This window comes from Macrotis lagotis, chromosome 2 (genome assembly GCF_037893015.1).
Source record: "Macrotis lagotis isolate mMagLag1 chromosome 2, bilby.v1.9.chrom.fasta, whole genome shotgun sequence".
NCBI lineage: Eukaryota > Metazoa > Chordata > Mammalia > Peramelemorphia > Peramelidae > Macrotis > Macrotis lagotis.
This window is the reverse complement of record NC_133659.1, coordinates 252976600-252989663: the sequence shown is the minus strand read 5'-3', so window position 1 is coordinate 252989663 and position 13064 is coordinate 252976600. Positions and strand designations below refer to the sequence as shown.

Sequence of the window (13064 nt, the reverse complement as noted above, 5' to 3'; positions counted from 1 at the left end):
ATACCTCTCTCCACTCCACAATTCCCCCCCCCCCCCCCCCCCCCCCCCGCCCCAGCAGCTGCTTTCTGTTCATTATAAATCCACCAGACCTTTAAATCTTTGCCCTCTGTTTAGGGATGTAATAAAACACTTAACTTTCCACGACTGAGACTTACATTCTTATCGCTCAGGTCTTCCACCCCAACCGGCCAGCACCTAGGGCCCAAAGGGTCTTCTTTACTATGCAGAGATTCCCCCACACCCTCTTTAGACCTGGATGAAGTCTAGAGTTGGGTGGGGTGGGGGCTGAGCCTAGGGGCTGGGAGGTTCACCTCGGAGCTCCCCCAGAAGCCCTTTCAAGGTTCGAGGATTTCCTCCCCGCCCCCATCCATAAAAGGAGAAGATTTTTAAAATACATAAAAAAATCAAGACTCATTGAAAACGAAACCTCATTAAAACATCCAATCTTATATCATTCAATTTGTTGTACATTGCAACAATTTAATATCTTGAAGGAAATATCATTGACATGATTTATCTCTGTTAGCAATCATTCTCTGGAATGGGGAAGAATTTACTCTCTCTTCCGGCCACTTCTACTTGTTACACCACTGCTCTTTAAGCAGAAGGGAGGGGGAGACTTTACATTCTGGGGGTTTGAAGATATGTCTCCTGCCTCATTATTAGTGTCCCCCCCCTTCTCTCTCTCTCTCTCTCTCTCTCTCTCTCTCTCTCTCTCTGCCCTTTCCTATCCTACATGAGCCTGGAGACTCAGCCAGCTGTTGCAAACCACTGTTTAGGCATGCCATGAATTCGGGGGCAGCTGGATACTAGAGAGGAATACAATACACGCGTGTGTGCTGGTGTGTTATTAAAAATGAGATAACACGTGTCAAAAATTTCTTTCTTAATTTATAATCCCTCCTCCACCCCCTCCTTTCTCCTCCACCTCGGTGGAGAGAAAGCATGAAGGCCACGAGGACATCCCCAAACAATTGAAGAGGTTACCCCCTTCTAAAAATTAGTCAATCGTCTGTCTCTACTATCTAGAATGGGAATGCAATTTTTTAAAATAGGAAACCCAAGTTACTTCACAGGAAGACACGTCAATCGAGTAACGAGGCACATATGTTAACTAACATGTTCTCTCCTTTAGCTACTGCACAGTCTCCTTTTTGGTTACAAACTTTATTTTTCCCCCCAGCGACACTCCAGGGAAACCTTAATGTTATAGAAGATGAATTAACGAGTTTTTTTTTCCCAGTGTAGTCCCGTTTATGGCTTTATTGCTAGCCATTGATTACTTTGCTTTGTTACACAGAAGGAAAAGATCATAAAATCCTTCGACATCCGGGTTCTTGTTATAGCCAAAAAGAAGGAGAAAAATATGGGCTCTTTTCCCCAACCCACCCCCTGCCTCAGTCCTCTTTTTGTCAAATCAAAGGATCTCTGGGTTATGTCGCCGACATTGAATTAAGTTTGACTTCAACAGAAGAGAAACCTCATCACGACACCTTTCGCTATGTATGTTCTCCCACTTCTGTTCCTTCTGAAGCCTTCGATTTCTTTTCTTTCCTTCCTCTGCCCAATGTACTAAGTTGGAAAGAAAATAGAGGGATAGATGGGGGACAAAAGTTGATGAAAGTATTCATGGATTCAAGCGCTATGTTTTTTCTGGGTTGGGAAGAGGGGTGAGCTATTTTCTACTGGGTTGTGTTCCAAACCCCAGAAGCTAGAGTCTGGATGCTTGTTTACTGACAAGCATTAGGTCTAGAGGGGGACTTAGAGCTTCAAGTTTGGGGGACGGAGAGCCCTTTGCCTAGCAATCTTATATTCTCCAAGAACATTCTTCCTAGTTGATTTTCGGTGAGTTACCCCCACCACCTCCAACCCTCTCCATATCATAAATTCTCTCCAACATAAACACAGTTGATGTCTCCAGAAAGCCCCTTAGAAAGAGTTCTCTCTCCCTCTTTTTTCATCTCTGTTTTCTCCCCCTTTCATAAAAAATAACAACAACCAAAAAAACACTATAAACAAATCTCTCCCTTTTAGAAACAATGCTCTCAAGAGAAGACCCTAGGAGAAGGCTGGGGAAGCACAGGAGAGGAACTCGCCAGCTCCCCTTTACCCCAACTCAGCTCTACAACTTCTCACTCTCCATGTGAAGTTGAGAGTTCTCTTAATCTCTTACTTGGGCTTTGAATTGCTCCTCCAAATGCACACCACAGTCAAGATTATCCTTCCACTGGTCATTATATTTTATAGAATTCCCTTTCTATTCCTGAGATGGTTTTTGTTTTTTAATCAGTAAGAAGGCACATTGTATTCTGTCTGAACCCCCACTCAGAGGGAACGGAAAAATAGAGTTGGGTGCCTTAGTGTTCCCTGCCACACACTGAGGGACTCTTCCTTGAGTTGGACAGGGACAATTTTAGGGAAAGAGGCGCGACCATACACCTAATACAATCAGAAGGGAATGCACTGATATCTTTAGGCCAGTTTCTGAGCAAATTTAATCTGGGTTAGCACGGGATATGGGATTTTCCTGAGGGGACTTTCTCCTTCTCTAGCTTGCTCAAGGGCCTGCTCTGCCCCTCCTCCCCCTTCCTCTGTTCCCCAAACCTGGTTTCCAATATCAATATATATTATATATGAATATAATCTATATTAAAGGAAATCCAAGTCTTACTTTGAATGCACACACTTAGTCTCAACTAGGGAATCAACAGAAGCAGGAGCGATTTTTTTCCCCCTTCTTGACATCTAGCTTCCGATTGGCTCCGAGGGGGTCAGCTGACTTTGTCATTTTGTCTGTCCTGGATTGGAGCCGTCCCTATAACCATCTAGTTCCGAGTACAAACTGGAGACAGAAATAAATATTAAAGAAATCATAGCTCGACCAGGTAAAGGCGAAGGGATGAATTCCTATTTCACTAACCCGTCCTTATCGTGCCATCTCGCCGGGGGTCAGGACGTTCTCCCCAACGTCGCCCTCAATTCTACCGCCTATGATCCAGTGAGACATTTCTCGACCTATGGAGCGGCGGTGGCACAGAACCGGATCTACTCGTCTCCCTTTTATTCGCCACAAGAGAATGTCGTATTCAGTTCGAGCCGGGGGCCGTATGACTATGGATCTAATTCCTTTTACCAGGAAAAAGACATGCTCTCAAATTGCAGGCAGAACACCTTAGCACACAACACACAGACCTCAATGGCCCAGGACTTTAGCTCTGAGCAAAGCAGGACTGCTCCCCAAGACCAGAAAACCAGTATCCAGATCTACCCCTGGATGCAGCGAATGAATTCGCACAGTGGTGAGTTTTACAGCTCCAAGATATAAATTAAATAAAGTGAACTGGCGTTATGAGCAGCTTTCCTAGAAGAACAGGCGGAGAGAGTTTTTTTATAGCGCCATAAAAACAATCACGTTCCTCTCCTCGCCGGCGTCGAGACAGGGCCCCCTCTTCTCCTCCTTTTTCCCCCTCCTCCTTCCCTTTCCCTAGCTCCCTCTCCCCTGATGGATTGGAGGGGTCGCAGGCGAGCTAAGGGGGAGGTGAGGCTAGGGATGGGAACAGGGACTAGGAAGGATTGGGGGAACCCCTGAAAGTGGAGTCAGGCAGAGTGGAAGAGTGAAGGGGGAGGGGAGAGAGAGGAGAAGAGAAGGGTAGAAGTTTCTAAAGGGCAGGAAAGGGAGCGAAGCGGAGGGAACCTGAGAAAGTAGGGAAAATTAAGCCAAATTCACTTTTAGAGGGGCCACTTCTTCCCCCCCCTCCATTAGTAATTGGGGTTTCCCCCCCTCTTCAAACTAAGGTTTCAGACTTTCTCCTTCAGTCTGGTAGCACTTCCCCCTCTTCTTAATCTCCTCACCTCCAGGACAATACCTATCCTCTACAATGGGGACCTAAGAGGAAGTTGGGGTTCAAGTCCCCCCCAGGCTTCGAGGAATTAAGGTGGGGGTGGGGCAGAGGTGAAGAGAGAAGGGTGCAGTAGGGTGCTGAGAGTTGGGCGGGACAGAGATACTTTTTTTTTCCTTGTGTGAATTATTAGGATTATTCCCCTTTACTAATTGTTTTTAGTTTGCTTTGTGTCCGGATCTCTAGGGGTCGGCTATGGGGCGGACAGGAGACGCGGCCGGCAGATCTACTCTCGCTACCAGACCTTGGAGCTGGAAAAAGAATTTCACTTCAACCGTTACCTAACCCGGCGCCGGCGGATCGAGATCGCCAATGCGCTCTGCCTGACCGAGAGACAGATCAAAATTTGGTTCCAGAACCGCCGGATGAAATGGAAAAAGGAATCTAACCTCACTTCCACGCTGTCGGGGGGCGGCGGAGGGGCCGCGGCCGACAGCCTAGGCGGCAAGGAGGAGAAGCGGGAAGAGACAGAAGAAGAAAAACAGAAAGAGTGAAAACTGTCTCGCCTCCCCCCCCCACCTCCCCCCACTACCCAGTTCACTCCTCTCCTCTTCCTCCCCAGACCTTCTGCTCTCCTCCTGTCTCACAAACCCTATATTTATCACTGGCACAATTTATATTTTGACTCCCTCAGGAAGAATAGGGAGTCAAATGTGGACCTTCAAGTCAGATCTCGCCCCTGTTCCTTCTCCCCAAACACCCCCTCCTCCTTCCCTCTCTTCCTTTCTTTCTTCGGCCTCCTCTCCCTTTACCTCCCTGGTTCCGCCGGCCTTGGGGGCCTAGGTCTCTGAACCTCGATTCGGATACCTTTGGGCTCACTTTGAATGAGGGCTGGGTCTTCCTCCTTCCTCCACCCCCCAAGCCCCACTCTAGCGCCCAGCAGCAAAGAAACGACCCACAAGGCGCCTATTTCCCATTCAGCCTCCCCAGGGGCAAGAGGGGCTCTAAAGCCGAGTGAGTCAGCGAGGCCCTATGTAGCGACACTGCTAAGGGTCTAAAACAACCCATGGGGCTGTTGGAGTGGGCTGGAAGCTTCCCCCCTCGTTCAACCGCTGCTGGTCCCATTTCCAATCCCAGTACCCCAGCTCAATCCCCCCGAAGCTCCGACATATTTTCCAGCATAGCCCAACCGTATTTAAAGAATCCTCGGGGGTCATTATGGCATTTAACAAACTGTGACAGTTTCTGTGTGAATATTTTTAGCTGTATTTGTGGTCTGTATTTATATTTATGTTTAGCGCCGTCAATGTTCCAATCCCAAATTTAAAAAAAAAAGAAGGGGGGGTCTGAAAGGAGAAAAAAAATATGAATGAAGTTTGTTTAGCCAGTAGGAAAAAAAGAGAGAAAAAACACAAAAAAGAAAAAAATGCCCCTCGTGTTACCCTCCTGTATAAATCCGTCTCCCAGACCGGTCCTCGAGTATTTAATAAAACTGATATTATTTTTAAAAGTTTATATCCTGATTTCTGATCATTCGCTCGCCCCCATCTCCTGTACATCGTGGGCGAAAGTTGGTGTTGGCGCCGAGTCCTTGCTGCGTCTCTATGCCTCCCCTGGCGGCTGTTTCTTTCCCCCAGCCCCAGTTTCAGCCCCTGCACACTCCCATTCCCTTCTGCTTTCCTCTCAGGAACTCCAGGAGCAGGATCCCCGAAACATTCTCTCTCCGATTCCTCTTTGTCCTTCTCTGAACTGAGAAAAGCTTCCTTCCATCCCTTCCCCGAGAAAAGAGAGTCTTCAATTCCCACCCTCCCCTCCCACAAGAAAAAAAATCGAATTTTTCATTGGAAAAAAATCCCTTCTAAAAGCCTGTAATTCATTTGGAATCGAATCCCTCTCTTAGTCTCCTTAAAGACTCCAAAACTTGAAGATTTACCTCCTGATCCCACCTTGCCCTCAAAAATTAAATCCAGGAAAGAAAAGAAGCTCCCTCCAGGCGCAGAGCTCCCAGAAGAGAGAAAAAGCTGGCAAGCTGACCCCTTGAACCAGGGGCCGGTTGAAGCGAAATGTTTCGGAGGCAGCGAAAGGTGAAGAAAAGATCTGGAGTCATTTCGCTGAGGATTTGGCGATTCAAGCACGCTTAGAAAAATAAAGACGGGAAATTCAGTTCTCTCTTCTGCTGGGATTCAGACATAAGGGCAGAAATACATCTCTCTTCACTCGCCCCTCATCAGCACCCCAGACCTTCTTTTCCCTCAGATTCCCCTCATGCTCCCAAATCTGGTAGAAGAGCAAAGTTCACCCTGGTCTTTTCCCCTGCTCTGGGCCTTCTCTTTCCCTCCAGTCTTGCTTAAAGACTCTGGCCCAAACTGGGTAGGAAAATTCTTTCCCCAGTGAATTGGAATGTTGAGATGGGGTCTTCAAGAGGAATGAAAAGCCAAGAAGATTTCTTAAACCCCACACATCCCAGACAGCTGCCAGAGCTTGGTGTTTCTCAATCCAGGGGCGGAGATTTCTCCGGGAAGGAAGGAAGGAAGGAAGGAAGGAAGGAAGGAAGGAAGGAAGGAAGGAAGGAAGGAAGGAAGGAAGGAAGGAAAGAATGTGATTTGGAGTTGGGGAAAAAGGAATGGAAACCCACAGACATCCTAATGGGTTCTCCTCCAACAGAGAAACCATGTCCTGCCCTTCTTGATCTGAGACCTCTTCTGACTGGCTGTTTCCCCAAGTTTTCTCCCTTCTCTGTCATTTCCCCCTTTTCTCCAGAGTAACTCACACACTCTATAGAGCTTGGTTTTTAGGAACCTAACCCAGAAGACCTTAGGCCTTAGAAAGTGCCTGCCTGCAAACACCTGCCCCAAAGAGTGGAAAATATGCATTTGTGGGGATTTTTGCAAATCCCACTTTCCTGTGACTTCACATAATATCTATTTTCTATGCCTAGAGATACATATTGAATACATGTGTGTTACATACACACTGATACCACTTTTTTCCATTCAAACCTCACTAGTTTACAGGCCTTTGTGTCTGACTTCTCATAAAACAACCATCACCTATACTATCATCACTAAAGTATTCTAATTCCTGCTGTGGGGTTGGATATGAGTGGATGTGGAATGAGGTCTAATCAAAATTATTTTCTCCTCACTTCCAAGTTCTTCTTAGACATCCTCTCAATCTACTTTTGCCTCCATTAACATCCACCTCAGCATCCCCAACTCTTGTAGATTCAGGCATTCCCCTTCTCCAAACACTGGGGAATAGCTGGACTCCCCTTTCCAAGGGGAGTTATTTTGGAAACCTAACCATCTCTAATCCCTCCTACCTCCTCCCCCAAGGCAGCAAGGGAGTTAGGTCCTTTTAATTAGGAAATGAGGAAGTAGACCCGTTACCCGCCACCATTAAATGAAGGGTTTTTAGCATCCACTACTCCCCTTTCAATTCCCCCCCCAACACACACACACACACACACACACACACACACACACACACACACACACACACACACACACACATAGACAAAAAAATTCCTGCAAACTAGCTCATTCCAGCGATCCTAGAAGGTCCTGGGGGAAGGAGAGGCGACGATCTATTCAGAAAAGCCCCTCTGCGCATCCTAAATGAGTCCTCATCTTTCCTTAAAATTAAATACAATTTAAAAGGCCAACTCAGGGGGGTTTGTGTAAAACAGCACAGCTTCTCTTTGCTAGGGTAGAAAAATCCACCAGGAGAGGCGAGGATGACGAGACAGGGTGCAATGCTTCAAAGGCTACGCCAGGTGTCGCTGTGGACTCGTTGTCCCCGCTACCCCCGAATTCCCACAATCATTTTTTTTCTCCCCCTTCTTCTCTCCCTTTCTCTCGATCCCTCTCCCCTCGGTTGGGCTGTGCCAACATATCAAGATGCGTTTCGCCGGCTTCCATCACTAACCTCCCGGAGGTCATCAAGCCAAATTTATGAGTGGCCGCCCGAGTCACGTGACTCTATTTAAGGATCCCTTATTTGGAAAGCGCGCATAGGATAAAGAAAGAGATATCTCCACCTATAAATTGTGCACTTTGGAGAACAAAAAACCCCTCAACTTCAAAGAGTCACAAATCACCCTTAATCAAAAAGGGTGCAGAAATTTTTTTCGTCCCTCCCCGCCATGAGCTCCTACGTAGCCAATTCATTCTATAAGCAAAGCCCTAATATTCCTGCCTATAGCATGCAAACTTGTGGGAACTATGGATCTGTCTCAGAGGTGCAGCCATCCAGGTACTGCTACAGTGGATTGGACTTAAGCATCACTTTCCCACCGCCTGCTCCTTCCAACTCTCTCCACGGGTTAGACATGGCTGCCACTCCTAGACCTCACCCAGACCGACCCGCCTGTACCACGGTGGCAGCTCCGGGACACGCTCTGGGCAGAGACGAACCGGCTCCTCTAAACCCCGGGATGTACAATCAGAAGGCGGCTCGCCCGGCGCTGGAGGACAGATCTAAGGGGAGTGGGGAGATCAAGGAAGAACAGGCTCAGACTGGGCAGCCCGCAGGACTGAGTCAGCCACCGGCCCCGCCACAAATATACCCGTGGATGACCAAACTCCACATGAGCCACGGTAAACTTTAGGGCTTCATTTTGTGCGCTCGGGTCCGCCTGGGTTTTATAGGCCATACGGGGCAAATAAAAAGAAAAAACCTGCGGCCATAAATTTTACGGTGCAGGCATCAATTGCTCGTAAAACTGTCCACTAAAAGGCTTAGAGGCTGTATGCGCCCAAATTTACGACGACATAATTGGATCATAGGAACAAAACGTGTATAAAAGGCAATATTCAATTTTTTGGGGGGGAGGGAGGGAGTTAAAAAAATAGAGGGATCTGAGGGGTAAGGTACACTGGTCTTACAGAGAGGGGATCCCCCTTCCCTATCACCCCCCCCATTATTAGGGAAATGACTCTTATTTGGGGAGGGGATCGAGGAGACTTTCCAGCCAGGAGGGAAGGAAGGAGGAAGCAGGGGAGGTTGAGGGAGAAGGATCCCCTTGTGTCCGGGTCTGGAGGTCTCATTGTTTCGTTGGAGTCCGGGTCTCCCTCCCCATCCCCCTCAGCCCCCTCTGGGTAAGTGAGTGTCGGAGCGGAAAGTTTCCCTAGCACAGAACCAAGTGTCGCCTCTCCCTAGGGCCAGGAGCTGCTTTCGTTCCCCCTCTCTTTACCCTCTTTGCCCGCCTGCCCTGATCTTTAGTCAGCTGGGGTTACTTTTGAGACGGTTCCTAGGGTGGGGGTGGGGGTGGGATAGGGAGACGGTGGGACTTTTAAAAAACTATTCACCCGTTCCTGCACTTGCTGGGGTGGGGTTTATATTCCAGAGACAGACGGCAAGCGATCCAGAACCAGTTACACGCGCTACCAGACTTTGGAATTAGAGAAAGAATTTCACTTTAACCGCTACCTCACCCGCCGAAGGCGAATTGAGATCGCCAACAACTTGTGTCTCAACGAGAGACAGATCAAGATCTGGTTCCAGAACCGAAGGATGAAATGGAAGAAGGATTCCAAATTAAAAAGCAAAGAGGCTCTTTAAAGAGAGAAATGTGGGATATGGCAGTCCTTACGAATAGTTCCTCTAGTTGGCTTGAATCTACCTTGGGGAAACTTTTCATTTTCTTTTATCTTGGTGTGTGTGTGTGTGTGTGTGTGTGTGTGTGTGTGTGTGTGTGTGTGTCTGTGTGTGTGTATGTGTGTCTGTGTCTGTGTATGAATGTGCGTGTGAAAATTTTTTAGGGGATGGGGTAGAGGTCTGTGTGTGTATGTGCGTGTGCATGTGTATTTGTGTGCATGTGTGTGTGTGTGTATGTGTGTTAGAGCTGGGGGGATTTGTCACGGACTCTCCCAACCCTGCAGACAAAAGCGGTTTTCGATTAGCATTCAGCTTTCCAACCGCAGCTTGGCTCAGAGTGTACTGTTGTGTTCATTCACTTCTTCGGTCTGTCTCCCTAAGCCCTCCTGGCGACCCAATAACCCAGTGAAATCTCCATAGGGGGTCTCACTAAAATAATCTAGACCTGGGAATTGCGTGTTGGGCCAGGCAAGGGGAAGGAGAGAGCTCTTTGCCTTCAAAATCCTCTTCCCAAGCCTCACTGCCACCAGTCAAGGCAGCAGTCAAGAACCCCCTAGCCCCAGCTTCTTGTCCCCTTCATATTTGGCCATCTTTGGCTTGGACCCCACCCCTGCAACCCTCTTTGGGCAGAGACACCACCTTTGGGCTAGAAATGTGTAACTCCCCCTTTCACCTGACCTTCAGTCTTTCTTTGTTCGAGGGGGTTTGGTTTCAGAACTGGAGAGTTGGGACCAGGCCCAGGCCCGGTATCTTTTTCTCAGTGCTGTGGGATTCTGTAGGTGTGGGTGATGGTCTGACTGTGTTTGTGTGAGTGGGTTAATTTGGGAGGGGGGTTGTTTTGTTTGTTAAACTAGATTTTCATTATTTTTTTATGATTTACATATGAAAGGGGGGAAATTTAATGAACTCTGGAACCCTCTTCCGGGCCCTCTCGATGTCCCTAAGCATTCTTCATTATTTCAGTTTTTGGGGAAAGCCACCCCAAACCAGCTCCCCGCATGCCCGAGGGCCGGCTCCCCGGAGTCCCTGCACTGCTTTTTATGTATTGGGGTCTATCTTCATGTGATGTGCTCTCTGACTCCAGTACCAACTCTTGGTGACCATGTAGTCCCTTTCAGACAACTTTCTTTGGGGAAAATTTCCCTTCACTGTCACTCACCTATTTATTGACTCCGGGTCCATTATGAAACTATATTTTGTCATATTGAATAAAGACCAATAGACATGAAATCCGAAGGTAGCAATTGAATCCTCTCTTTCTTAATGGGGAAGGGAGAGGGAAGATGGTAGGGAGCTTCTAAACTTTTTGTAGAGGCTCTTGAGGGCTCCCCTTTACTTTTGGAAATCATTCCTAAAGAGGGGGCTTTTAAAGACTAGATTTGGGAATGCCTAGATTGGCTGGAAATAAAGGGTGAAAGAATCTTAGATTGCTAGGCCTTGGAGAGGAAGGAGAAAGTTCCTTCTACTTGGCTTGGTTGGGGGCAGACATATGAACAGAAAAAGATAGAAATGTACTGGCATATGTATCTGTTCTTTATGATATAATCTCTATGTTTATATAAGTAATCTGTATCTGGGGGTCACCCTTCCCTGGATCCTGTTGAATGTCTGAGCATTGCTCAAAAACAGTTGAAGATTCATGGCTCCGATGGTCAGGGTTACCCCTCTCAGTTCGAGTTTCTTTGGGGACTAGACAGCAGATTTCCTTCCTTGGCACAGACTGTTGGGGATGAGGGAGAGGGAGACAGGCAGATCTGGACCCAGGAAAGGCTGAATCCTTCCACAAAAGCACTCGGACTATTCTCCAAGTGGTATCGCCTGGGCTGAAAGGGCACACTGTATTGGCATGTTTGTGGGAACAGTGGAAGTGCTAACACCTGACTTTCTCTCTGAAATCTTGGGAAGAACTATATGAAATTGGGTATGTATGAAGATGGGGAGGGGACAGAGATGGGGTGGTCAGCATTGTGTCTCTGTAGTATAAAATGGGTGCTAGATCTGTCTCTCCATTTTGCTGAGCAAAGGGCTATGCAGGCATGCTAATTATCTGGGTAATTCGAGCAGTATAGGCAAGCCTTCCTGGTTCAAATCTATTTTATGTTTATTGATGTACATATTGATGCATGTCCTTTAGCATCCATTTAGGGAAACAGAAGAGGCAAAACTCCTCAACGGTGGTGGCTGTAGAATGGACCAGACAACCACACTGTGGATTCTCCTTACTGGACAGGAGGGATGTGAGAGTGGTAGAAGGACCAGGGAGCAATGTACAGTAGAAACAAATGTAGCAGCAGTCTAAGGCCTCATAAAAGTTTATAGTATTTCCTCCCCACTATCTACAATGGGGGTAATTTCCTGAGTTTCAGTCTTATGTTATCCCACCATTCCCCACCTTCCAGAACTTCCTGGGATGGAGGGGGAGGGGAAATCCAAGAAATTGGGCCTCAACTTGCTAACAACCTAGGAAAAAGATCCAAGGAAGTAGACATCAGGGGCAGAGAGGGATTGGGGAGGAGGAAAGGGGAGAGCGATATTTGTGATTAATAATGATGAAGCTTTTTGGATGTATTACAGTCCTCTGTATTGACTCTTCTTCCTTTCAGCACAACCTAACCTGTTCTTGTTTTTCATTTCTGTGAAGGCTTCAAAGGGGTCCTTTCCCCCACTATGTACCCTCCTCTATATCTCCTTCCAGGCCATTTAATTCTGTCTGAACTCCCAGTTTTAAACGGAGTGGTGTTTAAACAGACTGGTGTTGTGACTCCCTCCTCTGGGGTTCCTGGACCTGCATTTTCTGACTGTGATCCCTCAAATTATCTGTCTCGCTAGCTTGCTTTCACTCTGAAATAAAATGTATAATTTTCTTCAGGGAGTTATTTTAATTTTTTCTCCATGCTGAGTAAAACTATTGGGTGATCGCTGAAGCAAGGAAAATCACTGTTGTCTCCTGATGGGTAGCAGTTAACTAAGAAAGAGGATGCGGCGCCTGCTCCCCAGCCCTTCTCTGACCAGCGAGGCCCTCCCTAACTTCCTGGACTCAGGTTCACCCAGGGGAGTGGGAGATGTAGCTCTCTATAGGACCCCTAGGATCTGTAAAGACCAAAAGCAGAAGACTTCCTCCTCCCAGGTGGTTATTCCTTCTTTTCTTGAAAGACCGGGAGTCCCTCTTCACTTTCTCATCCCTCTAGGCCTGCATAGATTCAGCTGCTGTCTCCTCGAGCCAGTTCCAGACTCCTTTTGCTCATTTCTCTGTCATGGTGGCCTTGGGCCTTCCTCCTCCTAACAAACAAATCTCTATTTCTTCATTTCCCAAACCAAAATAGTCAAAGCTTTTTTCTCCCTTCCTCTATTTCTTCCTCTGCTTGTTTGGGGAGGCGATTTGGAAAACAAGGCCCTCGACTTTCTCCCTGCCCTCAGCCTCATTAGCCTCAGGGCCAGGGACTAGGACATCTTGTCATCTATAGACAATATCGAAATATTTGGCTTTTGCATTTCTCTGGAGAGTTGTTTGGGGGTGAGAGGGGATGCATATGAGTCCCAAACGGAACCTACAGATCATTTCTCTCCCCTGCCCCCTCCCTTCTCCCTGGAGCCCAACCCTTCTGGCAGCAAGAAAAAAGGGGAAGA

At 47.4% G+C, this 13064-nt stretch overlaps 3 protein-coding genes across 3 annotated transcripts in view; all 3 read left to right on the top strand.

Moving 5' to 3' along the window:
- The window catches only part of HOXC4 (homeobox C4), a 142772-nt gene that overhangs the window by 10043 nt on the left and 119665 nt on the right, over nt 1-13064 (top strand). The gene's annotated exons all lie outside the window — the stretch shown is intronic.
- Nucleotides 48-7351, top strand: HOXC6 (homeobox C6). Its single transcript, XM_074225752.1, has 2 exons — nt 48-3299; nt 4086-7351. The coding sequence occupies exons 1-2, from the start codon at nt 2900-2902 to the stop codon at nt 4391-4393; spliced, it is 708 nt and encodes a 235-aa protein (XP_074081853.1). The 5' UTR covers nt 48-2899; the 3' UTR covers nt 4394-7351.
- HOXC5 (homeobox C5) overlaps nt 7437-13064 on the top strand; it is an 8014-nt gene continuing 2386 nt past the window's right edge. The window contains exons 1-2 of the mRNA XM_074225753.1: nt 7437-8437; nt 9187-13064. The exon at nt 9187-13064 is cut by the window's right edge and continues 2386 nt beyond it. Of these exons, the coding sequence (XP_074081854.1) occupies nt 7984-8437; nt 9187-9401 (669 nt within the window). The 5' untranslated portion in view covers nt 7437-7983 and the 3' untranslated portion in view covers nt 9402-13064. The remainder of the gene's footprint in view (nt 8438-9186) is intronic.